This window comes from Polypterus senegalus, chromosome 12, assembly GCF_016835505.1.
Source record: "Polypterus senegalus isolate Bchr_013 chromosome 12, ASM1683550v1, whole genome shotgun sequence".
NCBI classification, from domain to species: Eukaryota; Metazoa; Chordata; class Cladistia; order Polypteriformes; family Polypteridae; genus Polypterus; species Polypterus senegalus.
In genome coordinates this window covers 59,766,454-59,794,385 of record NC_053165.1, presented here as the reverse complement: position 1 = coordinate 59,794,385, position 27,932 = coordinate 59,766,454, and the positions used below count along the sequence as shown (strand labels likewise).

General features: G+C 37.6%; 1 protein-coding gene across 5 annotated transcripts; it reads left to right on the top strand.

The window, feature by feature from the left end:
* Positions 1 to 572: 572 nt before the first annotated feature.
* Positions 573 to 24,063, top strand: eif4enif1 (eukaryotic translation initiation factor 4E nuclear import factor 1). Of its 5 annotated transcripts, none has more exons than XM_039771658.1 (20): positions 573 to 675; positions 2,044 to 2,166; positions 4,129 to 4,202; positions 5,086 to 5,213; positions 7,965 to 8,257; positions 8,423 to 8,621; positions 11,151 to 11,320; positions 12,265 to 12,409; positions 15,112 to 15,282; positions 15,424 to 15,659; positions 16,483 to 16,506; positions 16,729 to 16,803; positions 17,594 to 17,771; positions 18,559 to 18,632; positions 19,666 to 19,802; positions 21,113 to 21,194; positions 21,524 to 21,650; positions 21,942 to 22,256; positions 22,340 to 22,495; positions 22,825 to 24,063. In XM_039771658.1, the coding sequence occupies exons 2-20, from the start codon at positions 2,071 to 2,073 to the stop codon at positions 23,037 to 23,039; spliced, it is 2,895 nt and encodes a 964-aa protein (XP_039627592.1). In that variant the 5' UTR covers positions 573 to 675; positions 2,044 to 2,070; the 3' UTR covers positions 23,040 to 24,063. The 5 variants fall into 5 exon arrangements, with proteins under 5 accessions (XP_039627592.1, XP_039627593.1, XP_039627591.1 ...); XM_039771659.1 differs by lacking the exon at positions 573 to 675 and adding an exon at positions 786 to 956 and having other exon boundaries at positions 11,154 to 11,320; XM_039771657.1 differs by lacking the exon at positions 573 to 675 and adding an exon at positions 786 to 956.
* The last annotated feature ends 3,869 nt before the right edge of the window (positions 24,064 to 27,932 follow it).

Below are 27,932 nucleotides of genomic sequence, written 5' to 3'. Positions count from 1 at the left end.
CTATAATCAAATCACTTCACGTGCCTGTACTCCAACTGGGGAAGAAAAAAAAACCCAAAGAAATGTAACCTATTGTATCTAAAATGCTGGGAGTCGCATTGGTTAAAAGCGTCAGCTAAATAGTAAGTACTGTCCTTATCCTTATCTGATCAAACAAATCATGCACAGCATGAAATAACCAAAACAAATGACTGATATGAAACATTTCAAACAGCTCCTTGGTGGTCTATTACAAAAAGAAAAATCTTGCTCTGAAAACTTAACCCGACGAAGTGCCTCCCCAAGCATTTCGTGAGATGTTAGCTTTTACAAATCCTGTCGAGGAAACCGCCTCAAATCCAGGGTGCATGTTCTATCCCATTATGTTTCTCCCTTCTGATTTGATATGGTTTTTACCTGAAACGCGGACTGCTTTTAAAAGGGCTTCCGATGCCCACTCGCTTCTTGTTCTAACTTCCCGGTTAGTCGACGAACGCGCCTTCCAATTGGAACAACTATAGCGGCTAGGGGGCGGGACTAAAGGGTGGCTGAAACAGGACAGCTTGAAAGTGATTGGTCAGATCGAGAGCTTCCAGACTTTTAGGTGCCCGCCGTATTCGCCGGTAGGGTCCTTTTATGAGGAGCTATGGTTTTTCCTTTAAGCGAATGCGAGAACGATCGTCCGGAAATTCATTGGTGAGTAAGCAGGTTGTTCTTAAAGTCGTTTAATATTTTGCCGTCAGAAATACGAAGTAACATTGTCTATCTTTTGTCAGGCATTATTTATTGCTCCTGGTGGCTTTTACCAGCCGCTGTTGTAGGTGTCTCTGATAGCAGACGCCAAGGCCTGCTGTTGCAAGGAGCTAGAGTGAGCTTGCGGCCCGGGCTAGGAAGAAGCCGGCATGCACAGTCGTACAACGCTTCTTCACCCGTAGTATCCGCGGGGGGAGTTCTCGTTGACGGTTTGAACTATGAAGGTAGATAAAGGCTTATTCTGGTGGTCGCTAGTAGTTCCGCTCGGCAGAAGTGTAGGTGGACTGCACTCCGCAGGTGGAGGTGTTTGACGACGCCGAACGAGTTTCGTGTGCCGGCTTGTGTTTTGGGACAGGCCCGCATCGATAAGTAGGTAGTGGGACTAGTCAAACCAGGCTATCTCGACTTGGTCAGCGCTCGCTACTGCTCACAAAGCCTTCATTTAAATACATGAACTTGGGCAGTTTACAAATTGAGTGCCTGCTTTAAAACATTGTGTGTGTCTGTTTGTGTGTTTTTTTTTTTTTTTTTTCCTTGACATGGTCGTTTAGTTTAGGCGGGGGATGCTGAATCAAACAAAGGTACGAGAACATTGTGGAGTTCCAATATTTTCGAAGTTTATTAATTAGCTTTTGCCCGTAGAACTGTTTAAATGGGTTTAAAAAGCCTTTCGAATGTTTGAACGCAGTGCTTGTATGAAAGCTCTCTTAACTTTCTGCAGTTTATGCTAATCGTTTAATAAACATAGTTCCTACTTTTTTGCTTATTCGTATAAAGCCCCGTACAAAAACTACATACGTACCTTAATGTTACGAACAAAGGTGGTTTAAAATAGAACTTTACGGAAGACGGACCGTGTTTTTTTTTTTTTTATATAAATCAAATCCAGTAAATTTAGCAATAACGAAGTCGCATCTATCTCTTAGTTTATACCGTAAAATGGTGTTAAATCCGGGAAAGCGGTCCTGTCCAAATGCAGGCAGAAAGTGCTGTCAAAGTTGTAAGCGTAACCATGTGTGGGTGTTTTTATTAAATACCTTTAGTGGTTGTTTGGCAAAGCCAATTGGTCTTTATTCTGGTAGAATTCCTGTTGCAGGGTTCTCAAAGTCGTTGTTTTAACGATTGTTAACTTTTGTTTTACAGGTGCTTTTCTTTAAGGATATCAGACTCTGAAACTTAAGTGATGTTTTGAAGTGAATAACGCGTTTCTAGTTATAAAACTGTGTATCTTGTTTAGTATGGAGATTGCTGTCAATTTCAATCATATCATTTGACTTGTAAAATGTATAACATTGTTCGTTTGTTTTGTAGATATTTTTGTTAATGCCCTAAACAATCATGGAAAAAACAGACTATGCAGAAGAAAGCGAAAGTGATGAAACACTTGTAGACCTCATGAAGGCAATGAGAAAATCTCCTTACAGATACACAAAGGTATTTACATCATTCACAACGTTGACATCTCTTTCCTTTCTGGGCATTTTTACAGCTTCATCAATTATATAGCATAAACTACCATACTTCTTCATCCTCCATGCCACGGTTCAGGAGTAAACTGGTTAGAAAATGACTGACACATCATATCTTGCATTTCTTTTGCTGTATTTCAGTTTGTGAAGGTTGTTTTATGTAGCCTTTATGAACTGTTGCATTTAAAATAGTGTTATTTGATTGTGTTTTTTTCCCAGTGTGGTTTGCTAATATTTTAAGACTCCTAGTAAATCTTGCTGGATGGTATTCAGTGCTATAAATCCAGAAATGGTGTTCTGATCTATGAACAAAGCTTATCTTGAAAGGTGTACATCTGTAGAAGTGCAGGATAACAAGCAGCGCTTCTTCCATGCTTCTATTTGCTTAGTAAGCAAAATGGTAGTTAGTTCAACCCCCACCCCCCAAAGTCACTGTGTTCACTGCATGTTTTTAGAATGGAAGGGAGTGTCACTGGCCTGTAGTCCTTCAGATTGCTTGGCCTGGAAACCTAAGAAACACAGATAATGATTGACTGTTTGTACAGCTCAGGTATAATGCTTCAGGGACCAATTAAATAGCAAAGGAAAAACTGGAGAGAATGGAACTTAACAAGCCTATCTAATATGCCATATGGCTCTATTACTCTGGTGATTTTTTTTTTTATATATATATATAATTATATAAATCTGCTGCAAAGATTTCTCCATTTCCATTGTACTGCCCTCCATCCCAGTAATTCTGGCATTTCTACAAAGTATCACCCTTACCCGTGTATCATTGGTGCTGAATTATTGGTTTCAAATCTTGCCCCAAAAAAGTTAATCTGTTTGTTTGTTTAAAGTTTATTGCCCTTGTTTATCGTTATTCCTCAATGGGATATGTAGGCACCAGAGATTTGTTAAGCATAGTATTGTAATAGTGTAGTATTAATTACATACTAATGGTAGTGTGGCAATACTGATTCCAGTTTTGATAAACTTGATATCATTTGTCAGAGGTTTGAATGAGCAAGTTAATTTGGTTTCCAGTTTCTAAACATTTTTAAAATCGTTTTAGCTGCACCTCCCAATGAGCATGTAGCAGTTAAATATTGTAATAAATATTTGAGCAAACTTGCATGGTAGATAGTATGGATGAAGTCCAACAGTGATGATTTTAATAATGTGTTTGCAGATGCGTTTAGTTACAGTGATATAACACCAACTTTACTGAATATATAGTCAGACCCCTTCACCCATCAGCTTCCGAGAAGCCAACATTTTGTCATTCATATAGAGGGTCCTGTATTTCGTTATCTGATTCAGTATTCTTAAACGAGGTCTTGGTAAAGCACATTGGACAGTTTTCATGGTACTCGTTAAGGTATTGTGCAAGTGTCCTCCGCTTGTCCACTTGCTCCCATAAGGACTATGTTTTGATCACAGTGATCATTGGCAATGGTGTTTTAAACTTTTCAATCTCGGATGTTCTGAGTCTACCTATCTTTATAATATGTATGCGGTCTCAAGTCGCAGATAAATGTTTGAACATGTATACCTTTTTAAGTTTTTGGGCTTTTATTTACATTTGCATCAACACCCTAAAGACCCAATTTTAAACTCCAAGAGCAGACATGACATTATTTCTTTTTTAATTTATAAATGATGATTCACTTGAGAACATCTTTAAGAGAGCATCTTTGATTTGTTTTTGTTCCACTAGAAGCTATACAGAAAAGAGTAACATTTGCATGTCGGCACCAAAAAGTAATCGCTTCACTGAAATGGTAATGGAAGTCCAAATCTTGAGATTTGAAAAAGAAATGCCGCATAGGTGGGAAATACATCCAGGTCTTAAATTTTCAGAAGGCATTGATAAAGTTGATCTATCATAATTTGTTCAGTAAAGCAGTACATTAATCATCATAATGTTCTTATGTTTATACAGGAGCAGCTTTTGGAAATCAGAGAATGTCCTCCTTCTAATCAAAGACCAGATTGTCTTTCTGAAAAATACAACAGGTACTGTAGACAAACGTACAAGTTTTTGGATGAATTTTCATGCAGTGTGTGATCACACAAAGTAGTTTTTCAGTGATTTGACAAGCTGTCCCAAATTTAGACAAGGAATATAGGAGGCATTGGATTTTCTCTGCAAATTCTTATAAAATATGGGTTCGTTCTACGGCCCATACCATTCATTTTCTGAGCCTGCTTTTTTCAAACTCAAATTTGCAGGAGGCGACTGGTATAGCAACGTCAAACTGAAGGCAGGAGCCAATCCTTGATAACCATGGCAATTCATAACATGACCTGCCAATTTTAATATGGAGAAGACAACTTTTTTTTTTTTCTGTTCTTTGAAATATATATACACACACACACACCCCTTTTCAGTAACTTTTAGTTTCTGATCAATAGTATCTAATTTTATTAGGAAAAACAGTTTGTGGAACTGACTCAGTTGTACTGTGTATATATAGTTAATTCCCCCCTCTCCTCTCTGATGCTATTTAAAAAAAAAAAAAAAATTAACTTGAATGTAAATGTACATTAACTAAATGTTAGAATAATGGTGTGTTTTTGTAAATCAGGTTTTTGTGTGTGTGTTATCATGCTGTACTTTAAAGTATAGCTCAAGCTCAGTCATATTACAAGGGGGTGTCTCCCTACATGCAGTTATAGACTTGTAGGGTGTAGAGTTCAGACTGGGGGATTCTAAGACTGTGATCTTTTCTTTTAAAAGCCATTTCTCAGTACAGTAGCATGCTTTTTGGATCATTGTCAACAGTGAAATTTTCGGCTTTCTGGCAGAGGGCAGCAGGATTTAAGTGGTTGTCCTTCATGCTTAACATTAGGTGCTGTATTTTTTTAGGATGAATTCATAAGGGTTTTTTTTTTTTAGTGATGGTATTTGGGATCCTGAGAAATGGCATGCTTCCTTGTATCCCAATTCTGAAAGGAGTTCCCCAGTGGATGGTATAAAGAAAGATCTATCAGATGATAGAATACCTTTAAAACGCAGAATAGCAGGTAAGTTCAAATTCTGTGGAAATATCCTGTACATTAATAGTTTCAGTTTATTAGAGACTTGAGCTTCAGTTCCTTGAGAAACATTAGTTGAGCTTTGTATTGCTGTAGTCCTGTGTTAGGTAGATGGTTAATCTGCTCACCATAGTGTTATGGCCATTATTCGTGTAAATATTGAGTTGCCACCTTTTTTGATTATAAATTAGGACACTCTCTAAATTGGTAAAATCAGCCAATAATGATTACATTGTTCAAAAATCAACGGGGGTATAACAAATGCATATACATTACTGTGCAAAAGTCTTGGCCACTTGAGAAAATTTATCAAAATGTTTGTTACATGTAGTTATTTTGTCTTCTCTGTTAATGTCGATAGAAAAAAAGCTTATTTTAGAACTCTGCAAAAAGTGAACCAATACAATAAGAATTGAATGTCCTTAAAGAAACTTGCGTAGTCTAATAGACCACTTTCTTGTAAAAAGTGAGATCTTTGTAGCCAAGTGGCCTAGAGGTTGATTACGCAAATATGATAAACTAATCCGTGACCATATGTAGGTGTGATTAACAAGTGATTAACTGAAACAGGAACACCTGTAGAGAGAATCAAACTGGATGGGAAAGGGGCATCTGGAGTTTGTGGCAATTTAACCTGCAAAAATGAACATGGCGTCAAGGCACAAGGTGGTCATCCTCTATCAAGGTCTCTCCCAAGTTGAGATTTTGTGGGAGATGGGTGTTTCCAGATATGCTACTTCTGCAAAAGCACTAACAGACAAGGTTGAGAGCTGGTAACACAGTGGTTGATTATGGAAGCTGAGTTTATTCAGCTTGCTTCCCTTTTAAAGGTAATGTCCGTTACTACTGTTGATGCAGAAAGCACTAGGACCCTGTACACCAATGAACAAGCCAGAGAATACTTCATGAAAGAGTTGCAACCAAAAAGCTATTCCTGTGCGGTAGAAATAAAACCAAGCAACTTGCACATGCAGGTTGTCAGCTTAATATCCTTAAATTGTGTTGGTTACTTCATCAAATTGATGACCACCTCAAGGCTGAGAGATGCAGGAAGATTCTTCAGCGGCATGCAGCACCATTAGGGAGGTGTCTGGTCAGTTTCATCTTCGTTCTGCAGCATGGCAGTGACCTCAAACGCTGCCAAAATTTGATGACCGGGCCTTCAGCTGTATAGCGTCCAGACTCTAATTTTGGTAGGTCATTCCAGTCAGGTCAGCTGATTCCATGAAAACCACTCAAAACCTCATCTGTTTAGGAAGGCTTTAGCTCTATCTGACTTTACTACCCTTCTTTGTTTACCTCTGTCAAAATGCTCATGTAACCTGTGTGTGATAGACCATCAATTATGTTGTCTGTTAGGCTTTTTTTTTTTTTTCTTTTTCTGAATTCACTGTCGTAATCTTTATTTGGTTTGTACAATGCTATATACTGTACACCCTGCTGTTCATTCTTATATTCTGTAAGTGCCTTGAACATGGGAATTGCACTATATAAATGTATATTATTAACTATCTGCAGTATAACAAAGAACAGGGAGGCCTGCAAACAATGGTAATGGCCCCCCATGCAGCCCAGACCTTAGCCTCGTCAACCTGTCTGGGATTACAAGAAGAAACGGAAGCAAGACAGACTGTCAAAATCTGCAGTGAAACTGTGGCAAGTTCTCCTGTCACAAGTACTTTTAAGAATAATGGCAAGAATAGCTTTCCACTTAAACTTAAGGGGAGGGGGGTGGACGGACGGACGTGGGGTAGAAGTTATGGACACGCTTCCCAATTATTGACCTTAGCTAAAATAATAAAATATGATAATGCAGCATCAACATTTGCTCTAAAAGTTTATTCTTCTCCCAAAAAAGTCTGTAGTAAGCTTTGAAAGAAAACCCCAGGCTTCAACTGGAATGCTGTTATGAGTGGTATAAAATAATATTCTAAAATTCACAGTAAGTGGTAAAACAGAGGGCCCACCTTGTTTGGTTAAAAGATGACAAAAATAGAGTACCTAAACTGTCAAAGTAAAATAAACACTTGTGTATCTGCATCTCTCTAAACATATGTTCAGTGTATTGCCACATTAAAGGCACACAAAGTAAATCTGTAGGTATTATAGCACGAAGCTTCCATCCCTTGTCTTGGGGTAGGGTGCTTTTTGAAGATTATTATTATTATTATTATTATTATTATTATTATAATTTTTTTTTTTTTTTTTTTTTTTTCTTCAAAAGATGAGATTATTGTAAACATGTAAATTCTAAGAAATGAACAGTATCGGTACTTACTGGAGCTCATTACATATACAATATATAATTCAATATTTAATTTAAAATTTACTGTGTTTATAGTCCAACCTCTAGTCTTGCCTTGGCATTATAGGCTTTGTAAGTTGTAAACTAATTGATTTTTCTAGTGATAGATATTAGGTCAAAGACTGTGTTGACAATTGGCATCTATTGCACACATTTTCAGTGTTTTTTGTGTTTGGAATTATTTGGTCATCTGACTGGCAATATATGAGGCTAAAATGTAGTCATTTTGGATTACCCATATTATGTATAAAAGCAGATTGAGTTTCTGGTGTTGAAACTTTTTAAATGTTGTAGAACAGCATGCAAGTTGTCTACTTTGTGGGTAGCCAATACTCAAAATTGACGTTTTTTTACGGTTTTTGGAACACTTCTGCCAATTTAAAATATATTTTTAAGACGGTCTTTCTCATGACGGCTCTGTTTTCCCTTCTTAGATCCCCGTGAGCGTGTGAAGGAAGATGAAATTGATGTGGTCCTAAGCCCGCAAAGAAGAAGTTTTGGTGGGGGGTGTCAAGTAAATGTCCCTCTTGCCTCCATTACCAGGAGGGCTGTTAGCCCATTAGAAAACAAAGAGAATGAAAACTCGCGAGTTGCTGGGAGTCGTCGGATTGGCAGTGGAAGGATTATTGCATCCAGAGTGTTTGAGAGAGAGATGCGCACAGAAAAGGATGTACGAGACAGAGAGTCTCATCCCCGTGAAAGAGATTACAAGGATAAGAGATTTCGGGTCAGTTCCCTCCCAATGTTGTAGAGGATTAAATATATTTGTCGTAGGGTTTTAACATCTAGTAAAATTGTAACATTTTTATGGATGCTTTACATTTTAGATTTATTTACTTGGTTATTAATTTTCCAAACACCTTCTCCCCTCTCTTCCCTACCCCCACTACAGAGAGATTTTGGGGATAAAAGAATTTTTGGTGAAAGACGACGAAATGATTCTTACACAGAAGAGGAGCCAGAATGGTTTTCTGGGGGGCCAACCAGTCAGTCAGAAACCATTGAACTTACAGGCTTTGATGATAAGATTCTTGAAGAGGATAAGAGAAGATACAAGCGGTCACGCAAGCGGTCAGAGCCAGCAAGAGAAGGTACATTTTTAAATGGAGTATCTAAATGAGGTGGTTTTTTGTGATTTTTTTTTTTTTTCCCTTTTTCAGTGTGATTTAGTGTACTATTTAATGGCTAGCCTAATAAACTGAATACAGTTGGGTAAAGTTTTATATTTCCTCCAGTTCATTTTCATTTCTATTTTGAAAACTTAATCTTGGTTGCAAGGCTTTTAATGATTGCATCCGAAGCAGTGTTCATGATTTAGCCCTGTTAAAGTCCCTGTCAAAGATAACCTAACCCCCCACCCACCCCAAAATAAAAAAAAAAAAAAAACAGGTTCCCAGAAAATACATTATTCAGTGTTAGTGTTTAGGAGTTAACAGCTGACTTGCTAACTTTTTATCGCCCAAATCTTGAAAGTATTGAGGGGGGATCAAATTACACATTGTGATAAAGCAATTTACTTTTAAGTCTCTCAGTTTGTGGCTATAGTTGTGAGGAGAATTTGTGGTAAATGATTAATGCTGGTCATCCACAAGCTCACTTTTTTTTTTTTTTTTTCCGCTTCTTCCCCTATGCTTAGCTTCACTGTACGTTTTTACTTGATTTAAGCACTGATGTTGAGTGAATGCATATTGAGAGGATAACGCCACATTTTTTGCCTAAAATCGTAGTGTATTAAAATGTTAAATACATAACTTAATTTTATTTAATCGAAAACACATATTGGTTTACCTCCACTAGTTACTGAAACCTTGTGAGGTTGAAAGGAACCCTGAGAAACTCCCAAGTGTATCAGTATGTTTTTGTTAAAATATATAGCAACAAAACCTTGGTGGATTTAAACAGGATTCTTGCTGCAATTCAATTTTAAGTAGCTGATAAATTTTTACCTTAAAATTGCCTGTGTCTTTAAAAGAAAAAGCTGTCATTTGTTGTGGAGCTTCAAAAATTAATATGTGCAAGCTGAAGAACAATGTTCAGCATTTATAAATAAGATCAATCCTACCTACTAAGATCTGGATCATCTTTGAAACTTTTTATTTATTTATTTTTATCCCCTATCAAGGACTGAATAAAGGCCACTGTATTCATGGCTCCCCTGAAGAGCAAACACTCAAACCGCTTAACTTGGTGAATTTAGTATTTTGTACTTGTTACATTCAGTGTTTAATTGCCAATATGGGAATGGATTTAAAGTTCATTGTGAAGGTCTTGCAAATTTCTTTTAAATTTTGAACATTCAACAGTTCAAATCTATTTTGTTAGTATCTTTAAGCTTATTGCATACTTTTAGTACTTGATTGTCTGTCTTGCTATTTATGTCATCACAAGATTGAGTTTTGCATTATGTTTTTTAGTACTGGGTTACATTATCCTATACTTAAGAATTTTTTATTTTTTATTATGAGAAATTGCATCCTTAGTTTCCCAGTTTGAGTGACAATTTTACTGTTTAGCCTACATTTCTATTTTTTTTTTTTTTTTATATAAATGGTCAATTTCATTGGTAATCTTCATATAAATGCATGTGCTTATTAGGGCACAAAGCAGGTATAACTAAAATTTCACTGAATTGTGTGTATGCCACAGTGGTACTTCAGTAAAGTGTGTCATTTTTTAAGGCCATTTTTCACCCTTAATTTGAGTTGGAGACCCAGTTTCTTTCCCCCTTACCTAGTGTGAGTTGTAGTTGTAACCAAGAATTTTTAGTCTTGTTTTAATGGAGAATGGTGATAAACCACCGTTCTAACCGTTTGTTTGATCACAGCAAATATTACTAATTTTAATGTGAAGAAAAACCTTGTTAGCTGTATCATTGAATCTACTTGCCAGTTGTGTCTTGCACACTGTAAGAATACAAGTAATTTTTGGGAAAACTAAATGGTTTTTGGTTGAACATTCCTTGGAAGTTGCCAGCATATGCACTTTACTGAAATTTGTTAGTTAATTCTGCCCATAGTTAAAGCTAAGATTTAAACTATTACTTCTTAATCTATATGTGCTGTAGATATTATACGTGTAAAGTTCTGAGCCAAGCTGCTGTGAAGAGTGTCATTTTATAATAAGTGGATATGTGATCCTGTTCGTGGTAATGTGGTAGTGTGCTTGACATTGTCTTGACAAGATCCAACAGCAGTACGTGTGTAGCAGCTAGGAATAGTTCCTAAAATATTTCTAACACTTTTTTTTTTTTCTCCCCTGCTTGTGTGCTTTGTAAAGAGCTCGGAGTAATCGCGGTGTGAATTATTTGGAGAGAGAAAGTGGATTTCTCTCTCCTGCCCTTGGTTGCCAGAAAATAATGGCTCTCTTTTAACTAAATGGACAGATTAAGGGTTTTATTTTCTTAAAACTTTTGATGCTTTGTTTTGAGGTTTTCATCAAAACTGGAATTTATATTACTTTGGACTGATTATACAAATTCTGTGTTTTTCTTAGAAACTTTTTGTGTTTATTCAGACTTGTGTAATATTTGAGAGTAGGCTGTTTATGTGCACTTCTAGCTTTTCAATTTCCTCCTATATCATACTAGCAGTAATTATCATTGGCCTCACTCGTGTACTTAGCAGTTGAATGCAATGGGGGATTGATAGAAGAAGCTGAGGTGGAAATATCTTCTGACACGGCTGCTGATCAAGAGGTGCCAAATGCCGTTGAACTTCCTGAGCCAGCTTCGGGAGACTTTGACTTCAATGAGTTCTTCAACCTGGACAAGACAGTGCCAGGATTGGCTTCGGTAAGCACTTGCGGGGAGCACTGCATGACATGGTGGCCTTTTCCTAAATCACTGTTTCCTCCAAAGGGCTGGATATTGAAAGAGCTGAACAACCATATGCCATTAAAACACTGGGGAGTGTGTGTGGTGGTTTTTTTCATAAGCCTTCAAGTATTATACACTTAAAGTATGCATGCATGCTTGTCTTTTTGTCTTCATCGGTGGAAATTTGGTGATGGCTTATAAAATTAGGGCAAGAAGGGAAAAGTGGACTACAGTGCCCACCTCCAGTGTGCTCCCTTCATTCGTTAATTGTCTTAAGTGCCTTGGCTTTTAATTTTTGTCTTATGAGTCTATGGGTAATGGGTGGTATTGTTGAGGTTTGTCCCCTTCTGTGGGATGTTGGTTCTACTGGAGTTTTGGTTTATGTTCCTGAAATTCTTGCAATAATCTAATTATAGTTTGATTCTTTGGGGATGCAGGGTGTTTGTTTTAGTATCTATTTTTCAAGGTGACATTTAATAAAAAATGGATTTGGTAAAAAAAAAATTATGCCCATCACTAGTTATGAACAGTAGTAAAGATAAGTAATATATCCCACTTTCTGTAAGTGGAAAGTATGAATGGCTCAAGTAGTGGGGATGATGTCTTCAAGAAATACTTGATTTTTTTAAAAAACAGAAGGTGGTGTACATGAATGAAACGCATAGGTCGTGTTATATCTGCATGGTTGTATTTATGAAATCCAATTAGTGTTTAAACTAGTATGGAGTCACAGTTATATGGAATGCTCACTTCAGACCACATCCCCTGAAGACTGTTATTGCTCACGTAAGTGTGTTCTCCTTACCTCTTGAACTACTTCTGTTCCAGTGTGTTAAGGGGTTCTGATTCCAAGTATGACTTTTTCTTTTTTCTCTTTCTCTCTCTCTCTCTCTTCCAAAACCCAACGATCTTCTGTGAAGATGATTGAAGATGTACTTGGTGAAGGTTCTATTCCAGCAGCATCAAGTCGTTTTAGCCAATGGTTTTCACGAACCCATAGTCCATCTGCGAGCCGGTCCAGTAGTCTTAGATCTACCCCACATGAAGAGCTAGAGCGACTGGCAGGTAGGATATCTCAAGTACTTGTTGCAAATAGCATGCCTTTCAAGGAACAGTTAACAATTCAGACCTGGAACTTTATTTTTAGGAGAGTTACCATGGCAACTAAACAGTTTTTCCTCAAAATTCTTTTATACCCTAATGTATGTCTAAGTCTCTATAATTCAACTTGGGGAACTCTAGAGTAGCCTACTAGTTGTCATTTTTAAAATGCTTTTAGGGTGCAATAGGTCATCTTTTGTATTGGCAGTGTATCTCATGTGTTTAAAGATGTTAAGAATAATACATTACATAGGCAGTAAAACAATCGCCAATCCCAATGTTGAGGTGCTGACTGAGTCTTCAAGACTGATCAGTATTTCTTCTGGAATAGAAAAGGGTGGGAGATGTGGATAATAGGGATGGCTCCTTTTTAGCAAAGGTACAGTTTGGAAAGTAGTGGACAAATTATGATGTTGAGAAGATGAATTTGAAATGTAATTGTTCATAAGATGTGAAGACATTATCTATATATAGTTCTCCAAGTGTTTAATCCTGGATGTTTTTCCCAGCGTTAAATACTGTGTAGGTTTAAAAGAGTAGGGGAAAAAGCTATTATGTTGTATAGTTGGCAACAGATAAAAGCTTCTGTGTTAGTATTCCTGCTGTGGTCCCATATTCTGAGTGATTGTCAATTTTAATAATATATTAATAATTATAGTATATACTGGGACATAGAGCAGGGCATACTGTATTAAGAAGGTACAGCAAGATTTTATTTCCATTACAGACCAGGATTGTGTATATTTGCGTCAATATTCAGGTCTTTATAGCATGTGTAATTATAATAATAAAATTGAAAGAGTGCCATGCCCCTTTCTGCTTTAGGTCATTGTACAGTCACCCATGTGATGGATGATTGCTTTGAATTCCAAATAAATGAGGTTATTATTGAATCCAATTTCTTCAAGAACAATTTAGTTTATATGCTCTGAAATAGAAAAAGAATTTGAGTGAAGCTGTGTTTATAAATTTGAATCTTTCCCAAACAGCTTATAGTTACTGTGGATGGGGCAGAAGAAACACAAAACAAAAGCCTCTGCTTCCTGTAGATTTTTACTTTGAAACTTGGGAGTATTTGTTTTCTGATTTCATGCCATGAGACGTTCACCTCATTCATTCTCTACATAATCCACAATCCATCTCCTTTGGGCAAGTGGATTATGGTAGTTCGTTTTGCAATTGAACAGTTTGACACTGAAAGCTGAAAAGGCAGTGTCCTACTAAATGGCTTGGCTACTGATGTTTTGTTACTGATTTACTTAAGGTTTATAGAACCACTATTATCACATGTACAGAGCACAGTGAAATTCTATGTGCTAATCACAACACATTGGCCCTCTCAAGCATCATGATTAGTGAGCAGAAGTACTTTGTTCCAAAACTTTTCTTCATAGTTTATTTACATTACTTCAACCTCTAGTGCCTCAACTGAAAATTTTTAGATGTTGTTAGACAATTTCACTGTGTTTATATTGATTAAAAATAAACTGTTTGAAAATATTTTAACCTTGCTTGTCTTCTGACAGTAATTCCAAATGATTCTGTAACATTTACACAAACATGAAAACTATCCACGTTTCTATGAGCGGGACAGACTGTGTATACTTCAGGAATCTGATTAAATTTACAGTGCGGTCCCATCATATTAATGTTTAATTTGGACAAGTGAAATGCATGGTTATGGCTGGGGGTTTAGAGATGGGGGCACTTTCATGGGGCAGTGTTGATGTGCAAATAGATCTCTGAACAGGAAATCACAAAAGAGAGGGTCAAACTACAATGTATAATTCATATCTAGGATAGAGAGAAGCCATTGTTGTCCTTCAGTTCTTAAATGGGTAATGTTGACAGTTAACAGAGTCAGGTCCATTTGGGTGGGGAATTTGGGGCAGCAGCATTGGTTGGCTTCTGGCTTCATTATGGATCCTTGCCATTATAAACACTCGCACATTTAACATATTCTTAGAATTTGTTATGAACCTTGCCTGGTATGGGCAACTCATCTGAGCTATCTATGCCAAAATCACTCCTGGCCTTTTCAGATAGTAACCCTTAGTCACCCAGGCTATGTATTGATTCTAAAAGAAAGCGCTTTTAAATAGCCTGTCTGTGTCATCTGCTGCATTGTCCTGCATCTTCCTGTCGGCTTAGTAATGGATGTGAAATCTTCACAGATTAGTGGCATACTTCAAACCTATTACTACAACCCACTCCTGTAAGCAGTCCACAGCAGCCAGGAATCATGGTTTACTTATTTTTGAGTCCTTGCAATGCATTTAATGAGCATGCGCTTTTTTTTTTTTATTTTTTTAAAAAAAGCATAAGCTTATGGTGGTTTAAGTGGTGAAGGCTCCATCTACACACTCACCCACACCAATTTCTGTGTAAACTGCAAGTTCACCTCTATTTCCTGCTTTAGTTTTTAATTTATTTTGTATATGTACCCTTCTGCCTAGGGGCAGTAGTGGAGCACTTTTGGCACAAGACTGTTTTCTACTACACTACTCCCAAGGAGCAATACCAGAGGTTAATGTTACTAGTTATAGTCAGACTTTGCAGCATAAGTTTTTGCTGGATATTGCCTTTAATTTTAATCTAATTTTTAAATCAATATTTTGTTTTATCTACCTAGTTGATGTGTGTTGTTCCTCTCCCTCAATAAAAAGGTCTAGAGCATGTCCAAGAACATGGACTTACAAATTATTTTGCTCCAATACATTCCGGAGAAGAAAAAAGAGAAAAGGTGGATATTCTTGAAATGCTGCATAAAGCCAAAGTTGATTTGAAGCCACTTCTGTCCAGCCTCACAGCTAACAAGGAAAAGCTAAAAGAAAGCTGTAAGTTAGTCAGTTCTGTATTCACCACAGTTTGGTAAGAGTATGTTGTGTTCGGTACATTTGTGTGTGGTATGTTGTGTGGTAGGGGTGTGTGTTTAAAAAAAAAAAAACTACCTTGTGCATCTTGCTCTGTCTTCACAGCAAATTCTGGAGTAGTCCTATCTTTGGAGGAAGTTGAAGTTGGCCTCAAAGGGCTAAAGGTAGAGGTTGAGCAAAAGGTTGGCACGCCATTCATGGCTGAGCAGTTGGAGGAGGTGCTTACAGCTGCTGCAGGGTCCAGACCTGCTAAAACCAAAGATGGAGACATGTCTGCATTTAATAAACTTGTTAGCAGCATGAAGGCCAGCGGCACACTTCCATCCCCCCCTAAAGTCAATGTAAGTTGGTACTGCACTGTTATCTTGGAGACTTGTTAAAACCATCGATTGTACAGTAGGTCTTCTGATGTCTACAGAGTCCTGTAAGTAAATCAATTTTATAAGTGCAGCTATTTAATAGACCAACAAAATCTGAGCATAATTAAGTGATGGGCATAACTTTGTGCTGTAAAATAATTTAACCACTTTAATGCTCCACATGGTGTGTGGTTTTTGAGACAAACTACAGTTTTGTTTGCTTTCATACGTCTTTAATCTGTTTTATAGGTTAACAGGTTTGATTAAACTTTATTTTCTAGCTACCTGTAAATAGTCCATCTTCCACATATCCTTGATCCAAAATCCAAAAAATTAAATTTGATACATTTGCCTTTAAAAGAAAATTGTAAATTAAAGCTACTTTATGGTCACAACTATTTGTTCTTGCTGAATGAGTTTTATTTTAAAGCTTGACTTTGAGGTGGTTATACACAATCCCAAGCATCAGAATATACTACTAGGTTAGGGGTGGGGTATTTTTTTTTTATATATATATATATATTTAAAGATGTTGTGCACTGCATTTGGTTGTAATGCTTATTGTAATTCATCTGATGAAAGCACACAGTCCTTTGCCTTTTGGATAATTAATGGTTCATTCTGCTGTGGTGCTCCAGTGATAATGCTTTAAATAAAAAAAAAAACAAAATTGTTATATTGTCTGTCTTAACAGACAATGTTAATTTTAAACAGTTAATGAACTTATTTTACCTTGGTCTTCACTGTATTTTGTTTAAAGTCTATGGAAATTTCTGTCTTTGATCAGTAAAGTTTCTTTCCTTAGTGCCTATCTCTCGGGATGATAATGGTGAATATTGCTTGCTTGTTAATTGCACGTTTGTGTGGTGTGTTATGTGTTTTATTTCTTGTTCGCACTCCAGTAGGTCATCTTACCCATATACTCATAAGGTAAAATTCCTTATATATTATTTATTTTTCTCTCTCGCTCTTGTGGGAATATGGAGAACAAGGCTTTTTTTTTGAAAGAGGAAAGTTTTTTTTTTTTTTTTTTTTTTTTTTTTTTTTAAAGCAAAATCTCAATAGCCAGTTGGTTCATCCTCCAGAGCTGCCTGTACAAAACACCTCGCAGAAAAATCTGCTACAGGTATGCATCTTCATAGTGTATACATGTTGTCTACATGTAGTAAACCAGTGTCACAGAAGAAGTGTCACTGCTACCACATTGTCTTAAAACATTTAGTCTGTTATTACTCTCATAATTGTCCTAATTTTGAACAAATATATGCTCTTTGAAAATACGCTTTGCTCCCTGTAAGTAATTTATCGACACCCTTATACAGGTAAAAGTTTGTGGCTTTTTTGAGTTGTATGCTTACTGGTGTCTTAGGTTACTAACTTAGTGTGTGTTCCACTTTCAGAATTTTATAAGCAGTTTCTTTTATGCAAGTCAAAAGGATGACTAGCATATCACATGGTGTCAGTTATATTAGGTTGATTCACTAATGTGTAGTTTCTCATACTGATGAATTAGATTAAACATAGAAATATGCTGTATGAGAGGAAATTTGAAAACCTTGTTACCCCCTCCAGTATGTAATTTGCACAATAATTGAAGATGTGAAATAGCAACAGGATAGAATCCACGTATGTATGTATAACTTAATTGAAGTTCCTTGGCTACAGTAAAAACTACTTTTGGTCTGGTCAAAAAAAAAACCAAAAACTTAATTTTAAGTGCTTTTCAACTAAGTAAAAGGTGCCGAGTATGAAAGGGGCATAAACCTTTTAAGACCATTATGTTCACTTTGTCAGACCTTGCATCCATTTTTTGGTAACACTATCACAACAGTTATATATAGCTTAGTGTTATTTATTTATTTTTTTTATGAATGGTTTACATTGTTTTATATTGGGTTTATTTCTGTTGATCTCAGGAAATTTTGCGGCCACAGATTTCTGCCCGCTCATCTTCCCCCAATATGCTAAGTGGCTTACTTGGGAGCACTACTGATCCGTCGGCTCCTGTTCTTAGTCAGCACCCTTCTCCTCCTCTCTTTCCACAGAGGACCCCATCTCCAGACTACTACCCAATCGGTTTGCCATCTAATGCTGGTAATTTGCCATTTTAGCTTTTACATATAAACTTTAATTAGCTGTCTTTACATAGATCCTTGACCCCATGAATTTTTAAACATTTTTACACTGCTTTTAGAAAAGAATTGGTCACATTAAGAATGTAGTTCTTTAATCACCAGGCTTTAATTGGGTGGCTTGCACAAAGTTCATTATTATAGGCATCTTATTCTTCCACTGTAGTTTTGATACTTTTTTTTTTTTTTTTTTAAAAAACTGGTTTAAAATATAGCCAAAGAATTACTAATGTATCTGGGATGATGATGCTGGAATTCTAGCTTTAAAGGCAGAGTGTGGAAAAAAAAATGGCACATCTGAAACTGCCAAATAAGACGAGGTTTAAAATGGGCAAAAAAAATACATTGGACAGAGGGTGTCTGGAAATGTGCATTATTGTCAGTGGCCCAGTGTAGACTTCTTCCTTAATACACTCCAAAAACAGTGTCATTTTCGGACAGACAAGACAACTGAGGACCTGTAAGCAGTTTTTCCTCAAACTACATAGTCTGATGTCCTTATCCTTTTGTACAGTTGTGCATCTGGTTCTTCCCTTTTTTTCCATCCTTGTCAGGTCTAGTTCTTTCTTGTCTTAGCAGTTTATTGTGAAAGGATGGTGGTTCTAAAATTATATGGGATCACCCTGTTGTCAGCACAGATAAAAAGATTTGTTAATTATCAACATGAAATATTAAAGTAGGGCATTGTGTGGCATTTTCTTTTTGTGTATTTACTTTTTTTTGGGCTTTGATTTCAATTCCGTTTGTAGGATTTGTTTCAAGTCCACAACCACTCTTGAGTGAAAACTTCTCAAGCATTCACCAACCAGTGAGTCCTCGACAGGTCAGTACAGGTGTTTGTGTGTGTATAATAGTATATTACACAGATTAAGCCGATGTTGCATTATATGGTTTTGTGTCAAAGGGTCTATCAGATTTGCTGATTGCAGTCGCTGATCTTGTGAAAGCCTCTATCACTTTTACTGACTGTGTGACAATCTCAGACATCAAATAGGTTTCTGATTGAGGGAGCCAGTGCTGTTGGAAGGGTTAAGCGCTGAAGTAAGTTTAGTAATAATCTCTGCCCTTAGTTTTTCCATATTGTTCTGTTTAAGATCCACAGCCCCCGTGCTTCCTGATGGAGCCAGAGCTGCACTGGTGCTATTTAAAGGGTTAATAGATGAAGTACATGGATTTTAATCCATAAAGCAAACCATCATGCTGATTTAGTGTCTCTATTTGTCAGGTTCAAAACACACATCTTTCATATTCTTCTTCACTATATTCTGTGTCTTGTACTTCAAGCTGAAATAGTCTGCCATTCCAACCAAATAAAATCAAACAGGTTTAATTTTATCATGGCCAGTTGCAGAGTAGTCTGTCTTATTCTTTAGTTATGTAACATTAGGCAATTGTCTTCACCGGAGCATGCTACCTCAGACTGGCCAAGATGTTATGTAAATGAAGGCTACAAATCACTGGATAAGTTGTTTAATGTGACACGGGCTTTTAGATGTTACAATAGTTTTATAAAGCCGTTAAATTTTGTTTAAAATAGAGATTAGTTTTCAGCCTAAGGTAGGTACTAGTATGTTGGCTGGATAGAAATATGCACTTCATCATGATTTAAAATCCTGTTTTTACAGAATGTTTTAAATAGAAAAGTTATGTGGAAACTGAACTTTACCCTTTGACATTTCTTAGCAAGCAGTTGGCCCATTTTGCCTTTATGGGTGGCAGTTATTTTTTTTTTTTTTTTGTGTTAACTGTTGTCAGTTTTGCTGTGTATTTGTCAAATTTAAGTTTAATAAGCAAGAATTGTAATTGTGTGGTGAAGCTAAAATGTGTCCATGTTCACAAGGTTTGTTCTTTTTCAGGTATCTTTGACCATGGACCAGGCAACACTGGAGGCCCTCTCTTTTCAGCAGGACCTGGCAATGCAAGCAAGACAAATATACCAATCTGGTTACAACAAAATTCAGCCTGATAAGGCTAGAGATGGGTTTAGGAACCGGTAAAAGAGCTAGCTAATGAAATACTCCTTTTTGAGAGCTTCATTTTGTGTGTTGCTGAAATGAACTTGGTGAAATTTAACTAGAAGTATCTTTCAGTAATTGGCAGTTAATTCATAAAATGTGTAGAGCAGTTGTACATACACTATTTTCTGGAGCTAGTAGATAAGTTAGCATTCAAATCTTTTTCTAAAAATAGTCTGACAATAAAGTATCTATAATAGGAAATGTACATGCTGAAAAAAAGTCACAACTTTCCTGTTATATAGTCTGCATCATGTTTGTGTAGATGGCAATTTACAGAAAAATATTTTTGGATTTTCAGTTGGTAACCTTGTATGTTACAAATGGGGTGCTGCTACACCAGTTTGTGTTTAATGCGAGTATTTCTGCATAGTCCACTGAAACGATATTTTGGATAACTGATCACAAACATTTTGCTATTAACTGCACATGGTTTGTCATATTTCCTCATTCCTGTTCTATGGCCATGTGTGAGCAACTTCCTTTCTTCATCTTAGTAGACTGCTGCAAGGTCCATGCAGCTTGATGGCATACAATATTTGAACATTATTTAAACATGTGGCACACTTGGAAGACTAGCAGTGCTGGGAGATACTAAATCTGGCAGTGCTGCTTTGTTCTAAACTTTGTACATGTGGATAATCACACAGGACACTGAGCAGATCTTGGAATGAATACATGGGCTCAGCAACACATGGAAAATAAGTTGCATATTTTAATGTGTAGCTAATATTGACAACTTTGTCTTGCTAGAGTTAAAGTAGAAGAAGCAAAATGAAGAACTTTTAAACGATTGAAGTGCATTTATTTAAATCAATGACTTTAACAAAGCCAGTGAATGTGTGATTCTGTCTAGTATAAGAAGAAACTACATAAAAAGCATCACAATATTGTTAAATTGAAAGTTGGGACAGGCACTCTTATCAAACTCTTACAGACTTCAGTTCACTTTTTGGCAGTCTTTTTGATTACATTCAGTTCTTTCCAGACAACTCATTCTTTGTTTGCAGCCTACCTCTAAAATCTGGTGTAAATATCAATGAGGCAGTTCCCATCATAAATAGAGATTAGTTAAGTGCACTGTACAGAAGTTTTAGTAGAAAACAAATGTCAATTTCTTTTGCATCTAAATGTACTCTTATTGTGAGTTCCATTGGCTTCTAGTCCACTCTGTCATTTCTACTGGTAAGAAGACTACCACCTTTATGCCAAGTGTTTCTCACACAATCATCCCCCACCCCATCTTAATCAGGGTGTTTTTTTTTTTTTTAATTTTTTTTATTTAAAGGCCACAGAGGCTCATCCGATCCCCTGGACCTGGAGTACACCGGGCCACAGCTAGCTCTCCTGTAAATTCAGTCACAAGTATGGTATGTCTCGCCTATCTGTTCCAGTATTTTCTGTTGGCTACATCATGACCACTTTTCACAAAAATTAAGATATTTGGCGGGGGGGGGGCACTGCTGACCTGGGAGAGAGCTTTGCTTGAATTAGGAATGTTGGGTTAATAAAGCAGTGATAGACTCAGAAATTAATGTGTAGCTCAGGGTGTGTGTACTGTATAAGAATATAAATCTTGTGTGTGAGTGATATTGTTAATAGAGCTAATAACTGCTTTTATCATCATGCATACTATTTTTATTTATTTTTTTTTTTTACACTTTTTTTTTTGTAACTAATTTTAAATTTTTCTCAAAAGTTGTCCCCATCATTCACACCAACCTCGGTTATTCGGAAAATGTATGAGAGCAAAGAAAAGTGCAGAGAAGAGAGTACTACAGTAAAGTCATCTCAGAATACAGAGGAGGGAAGCAGACCTCAAGATGGTACGTGTTAGGCCGCTGTCTGCAGCAACTTTGCTGTACCCTTGATTAGTTTTAACTTCCTTCAGATGTAACATTGGTAATGCTTTGCACACCAAAAAGACACATAGGTGGACAGTAACATTCATTTGTATGTTGGTGTTTATATATTTAAAAAAAAAAAAAACAAAACTAGATTTTACAAATGGGAAACAGACTTTTAAAGAAATTCAGTTAAGTCTACATCCTCTTTGTAAGAGAGAGCTTATAGTAGGTTGAAACCATTGGTATATTAAACCTGTGTTTCTTTCCAAGATATTACTGAAAGCGCAGACAGAGGCAGCAAGCCTTGCAGCTTCCCGCGCTCTACATGCTCTACACCCTTGTCTAACCAGAGCCGTTTTACCAAAGATCAGGAGTACCGTCCACGGTCAGCAGGCAGGAGGACTCCCACGATTGTGTCTCCAGTGCCCAGTGCTTCATTTCCCCGGCCAGTTTGCCCTGTACCTCTTGTACCACATGTGTCTCTTGTGCGGCCCACACCTCCTTCACTGCATCCTGGAGTTGTACAGCGGATGTTGACTCAGGGTATTGCTCCCCAGCAATTGCCACCAGCATTATTACAAGCAGGTGAGCATGGAAATGTTTTCTTAAGGATTAATTGAAATGTGTACTTTTTAAAATATTTAACCATTTTTCCCCCGCTTTTTAAGGAATATTTCCTCAAAGTGTGGATCTGTCTCATTTACAAGGACTCCCCCCACCCCTTATTAGTCAGCCGTTCTATTCCCTAACTGCAGCTGGACATCCGTTATTGAGCCCTAGGCCGGGGGCTCCGTTGCATCTGGCAATGATGCAACAGCGACATGGTGAGTGAGCATCTCTCTGCACAAAGCATGGAGTAGATGTTTTACATTTTTAAATGTGTGTTTTTCAACCCTCGGTTATTAGAATATTGGACGTATTTTGTTCTTTCTAGTAACGTAAAAAAAAAAAAAAATGGATACATCTTTCCTGCAGAATCTTCTTGTATTGGATTAGATAGGCAGTGCACTGAACTTGCTGTGTTGTGGTTTAGTCCTCAATTCTGAATCGTTGGTGATCTGAGCAGTTCACTTTATTTGCTTTTCCTTCCGTTCTGGAGGGGAAGAAGGCAAAAAACACATTTTGTGGACGTTAACCAGTTTCATTTATGTAGGTCCCTCGACTCCGATCCCCAGCAGTTTACCACAGACTCTCCAGCACAGTGCTGCAGCCAGAACTGCCCCGCCTCTTGCTCCACAGAGACACAGTCAAGGAAGTGCCTCACCAGTGGGACTTGCAAAATGGTTTGGTTCAGATGTCCTTCAGCAGCCACTGCCCTCTATGCCAGCAAAGGTCATTAGTGTGGATGAACTGGAATTCAGGCAATGAAGAATTGGAAGGGAGGGATGAGATTGGTAACATTATTTTCTTATGGGTGTGATTTACTTTTCCCTTTGGTTTGTATGGCACGGCTTTGTAAAATGACGCCAAATAGAAAATACTAATTCTTTCCCATCGTAAGCTGTTGTCTAAGCAAGGGCCTAAAAGAAAGTCTCTAAGGGTGGACTGTTTATTTTTGTACTACTGTAGAACTTAAATGTGTTTGGTTTTGTTGAGGGTTGAGGGTGGGAAAGGAGGGGTTGGGCTTTTTTTTTTTTTTTCTCCTCCTTGTAGTAAAAATGTATAGGCCCGTAATGTACAGACTGTAAAGTAATTTTTTTCATCTTGTACAGAAACATCTATCAAGGTTTTGGAAAAGTGTATATAAATATGGGGAGTCTAAGAACTAAAATTGTCTGGCAGATGCTGCTTATAGCTTCTTGCTTGTTAACTTTCTCATGTTGTAAGTACAAATACCACCTTTCTATTATGTATATAGTTTTTGTTTTTTTGTAGATATTTAATTTTTTTTCTTCCCATTTTGATTGTGGCGTGTCAAAGCTGTTTACCATGGGTTTCAAGTAAAATGGTGGTTTTTCCAGAGAGATTCCATAAATGGCCATTATTCAAAGCTTAATCGGTTTATAGAAAATGTGCCCCAAATGACACCTTAAACAATACTGAGGTTGGAGTAACTCGATGCATCCTTAAAGGAATTCACTTTGAGCGCGCTTTTTTTTTTCTTTCTCTCCCCGTTTTCAAATAAATGTATGCTGGTCCTGCCCCACTCCTGCCCCCTACAACTAGGGGCTAAGGCCAATTTTTTTTTTTTACTTTATACATATATATAAGCAAACACTTGTGTATTTCTCTTCCACGTGCCCTCCCTGTTCTCGATTTACACTGGGAAAATTACTGCTTTATTGTAATTTGATTTCCATGTTTAGGGAAATTGTTCAAAAAGTGGTGCTGTTTAAAAAGAAGGAAAAAAAAAAATGAACACAACACCAGAAATAAATTAATTAGTCACCGACTTTGTTTGCTTGTTCTCTTTTAGGTTTCTATGTCTGTTCTGTTCCATGAAATCTATACTGTGTTTAATGTTGGGTTAGGGATTAGTATCACTTATACCTGCCTGCTGTCCTTTCCAGTTAAGCTGGTAGTCGCTAAACATTTCACATTTTATTAAGCTGCTAGACATTCTAAGTGGAACTCTGCTAAAATACGATATAAATAAGCCTCTTCCAATATCAAAACGGAGGGTGAGGTTTTAAATGTAAATGCTGGAGCAAAAGATGTTTTGGCAAATGAAGAGTAAATGTTCAGCTTGTATGGTTATCTGACGGCCAGGTTGGCCCAGTATCTCATTCAGCTACATTTTTAATGGTTTTCAAGGTTTCCATTTTAACTATTTCATGCAGTAGATTGTTGCAGATTCCTCAACTCTTTGGAGCCAGGGAGTTGCCCTTTATTCTTAAACACAATGGTGTCCTCAAATACAAGTGTAAGATTTGCTAATCTATTTAATGCATTTGAGACGTTAAGATCTTCATTCTCTCAGGGAATTGAACTGAAAATTAAAAACATTTACCAGCGTAAGAAATGACCCTTTAAATTCCAAGCTACACTTCGTGCCACAAATTGTCTCTTGAAAAGTGTGATTAATGCAAAAGGGATTCATGCAAAGGCCCCCCTATGACAATTTCTACCTATCACGATCCAAAAAATGAAACACCATCTATAATAAACATCTACACAGACCTACTATCTGTTAAGTGCACGTAACAAAGCTATATAAAACAAGGCACTTTTACTATGGCAAAAATGGGTTTTGTCAAAACAAAACTCCTCTTAGGACTGTAGAGACTTTGAGCTTGGATGTTCTCGCACAGTTTGTCCGTTTTGAGTAGCAGCTTGCATAAAGACAGTCTCATCATTGTCCACATTTAGACACGCTGTCTTTTTGATTTTTCAGTACTTTTTCAATGTAGAAAAACCTTCCTTGCACAGGTATGTTGCAAACAGTAACGGGCATGGGATGGCTTTTTCACTCAGCTTTGTTTGAGATTGCTCCAGAATTCTGACAGGGGCATGGCCCAGAATTGCTTTTTCAAGCTACCATCATTGGCGATCTCGTTTAATTCTTGTTGTGACCTCAAATCAAGATTATCCTCTTGAGGTCTGAACTTAAATGCATTTCTGACCCAGTTTAAATGACTTTTTTCTTGCACCGGGAAATATTCGCAGAATTATTCCTTCGGTCGACAATATTCTAGGCAACAGTCTGTTTCATGCTCCTGGTGAAGGAGCGGGAACATTACAGTATTTAATTTGTCCAGCTCCTCTTCCCAAACCATTTAAAAAAAAAAAATCAGACAAATTGCAAATTATGTATTCTGTGTTCACAGCCCTGCATACTCCGATTCAAGCCATTGATAAAGGTTTGCCAAATACGCAAGCTTCAGAACCCACGATAAGTGTCCAGCTGCAGCCCGGACAGTTTTAGACCTCGGACAGATCCGAGCACCAGACAATGCATAAATCGACGCCCCCTTCTGGAGCCCCTCCCTGTTTCGCTGGTGATCTGACGGCAACAGTCTATTACATGTTCATCGTGACGATTTCAGTTCCTGCATTCAAACGTGTATTCAGCATTTATTAAACTGAATCATTGAGATCTCTGTTATGCATCCGAAGTAGTTGTTTTGATGTCATATATTTGATACAAAAACTTAACATTTTCTATTTTATAGTATACTTTTATATCTGCGGTCGGCAGGTCTTATTCATGAGGCTGCACTTTTTAAAAACACATTAGTTATATGCTGCACTCAACGGAGTAGTGGCCCTATGGTTAAGGAAGCTACACTGCTAATCAGAAGGTTGACCCCATATAAAAATAAGAAATGCTAAGGAAAAAGACGAAGAACAATAAATTCAATGCTGCACTAGCTACGATTAACATTACATGTTCTTATAGACTTAAGAATCGAAGAAATCATATACTTTGTGTAAACAGTCAAAATATTCAATACTACGCGCCGGACGCTTAGGAGGGCTGCCTTTGTGGTTCTCTCTGTTATATCATTAGTACTGTATGACAGGTGTACACATTTTAAATATTTATATTCACGAGACATGAATTGTGGCGGAGTGTATGCTCCAGATGAATGACGCACTCGCCTTCAGAAGCACGAAAAGGTACAAAGTAGTCATCTGAGTCGCCCAGCTAAGCCCTTCTTACCCGAGTGGCTTTACGTACCCATTGGGGATGCCTCGCGACCTCGCAGCAATTACGAAGAGACATTTATTACATTAGCACGACCGTTTATCCTGGTGAAGAATTTTTTTATTTACAATATTTTTTTACATGTTCTGTTTGCCACCATTACTATAATAGAAGATTTAGAAAACAGTGTACCGCTAACACGGGGTGGGGCGTGGAAAGTGGGTGGAGTCAATATATGCAGCTGACAGGTGCGTCATCTTACGGATCTCAGAATGTCTCAGGGGGCTGAATCTGTCCGAGGCCTAAAACTGTCCTGACTGCAGCTGGATTCCATTGGAACCTACGGCCGGTTGTCAAAATAGGTATCAAACGTGGATTTGTCAGACGAGAGTAATTCACGCAGCCCTTTGCGGTGATCAAACACTCGTAAAAATGTCGCGCGGAACAGCCATCAGACCTCCGAGTGCAGCACATCTTTCAAAACGGGCGCTCATGTCATTGCGCAGTATTGCAATGAGCCTGTGTTTTAAGGGGACGTGCTTTGATACTATTAAACAAATACAACAACGTCTTGAAGTACTTGTTGCAATTCGTCCCCTATTCTTCTGGCGACAAGTGCTTCTCTGTGAAGCGGCCAGTCTTGTAACACCAGTCCATTCAATTTGCCTGCATGGACGGGTCCAAAATTTGAAAAATGTCTCGACCTGTTGTCATCCCCTGAATTTCTTTGCAGAATAAAAGCTACTCGATAAACTTTATAATGCCAATAAAATTGCCATAAACAATAAGATGTGCTGTGTTACCTACGTCTGTGCTTTCGCCCAACTGCAACGCAAACCAACTGCTTTTTTTTTTTATACCTCTTGCAGTAATTGGAGTGTTGCATCCTCGGCCATTTCAGATAACAGTCTATATACAGCGTTGTCTGACATTGCTGGGTGAGGAAGCCGCCCGTAAAACTGACCATTCCCGAACTGTCTTTGGTCACTGCTAATAGCAGATCTTCTCCAACGGTGTGAGCTTTACTCGCACCTGCAATGCGATCCGACACCAAACACCAAAAAATACGGATTCCGTGCCCTCTCTAAAACCATTGTTCGCTGTGTGAAAGTGACCGGGTTGTTGCACAAGTAGTGCGGCTTTCCTTTGGAAAAAGCCAACGTGTTTCCCAGCCTCTGCTTTTGTACTAGGTGTCTTTTCATTTTAGACGGCTTTAGACATTCGTTTTACAGAATTTCCTGACAAAGAACGCATTGCGGTAATCAATTCCGTCTTTTTCCTTACTCGGCACAAATCTGAACTCTATGCATGAAGCGTCTTACTTTCTAGATTTAGTCTTTCCTGTAGAATATGACTTATTTGACGAATTTCAAGTATTGGTTATATTCGAAATGTTTCACTAAAAAAAAACACGGTCCACCATTACCTGCCTACATGTTAGCAGTTCTTCGCTACAATGCAACGTGTGTACGTCCTACGTCTACGGTCCCCTTCGAGTACCCTTAGAAAAACTGGTGTAATTGGCCAGCGCAGTAACGGAGTGCTGATCATTAAAATATTGGCTTAACCAACAGGGTCGCCACGAAACTGTAAGGCATTGACAGCCTTGATCTCACAATTTCTGCTAACCCATTAACAGCTGTGTTTGGGGTTCTTCCTGATGGGTGTAAAGT

Excerpts from the sequence above, each read along its gene's own strand:
- eif4enif1 (XM_039771658.1), top strand. The coding sequence starts at position 2,071 with ATGGAAAAAACAGACTATGCAGAAGAAAGCGAAAGTGATGAAACACTT. Across the intron at positions 8,622-11,150 it reads GTCAGAGCCAGCAAGAGAAG|CAGTTGAATGCAATGGGGGA; the intron begins GTACATTTTTAA and ends TCGTGTACTTAG. Across the intron at positions 15,660-16,482 it reads CATCCCCCCCTAAAGTCAAT|TGCCTATCTCTCGGGATGAT; the intron begins GTAAGTTGGTAC and ends TTCTTTCCTTAG.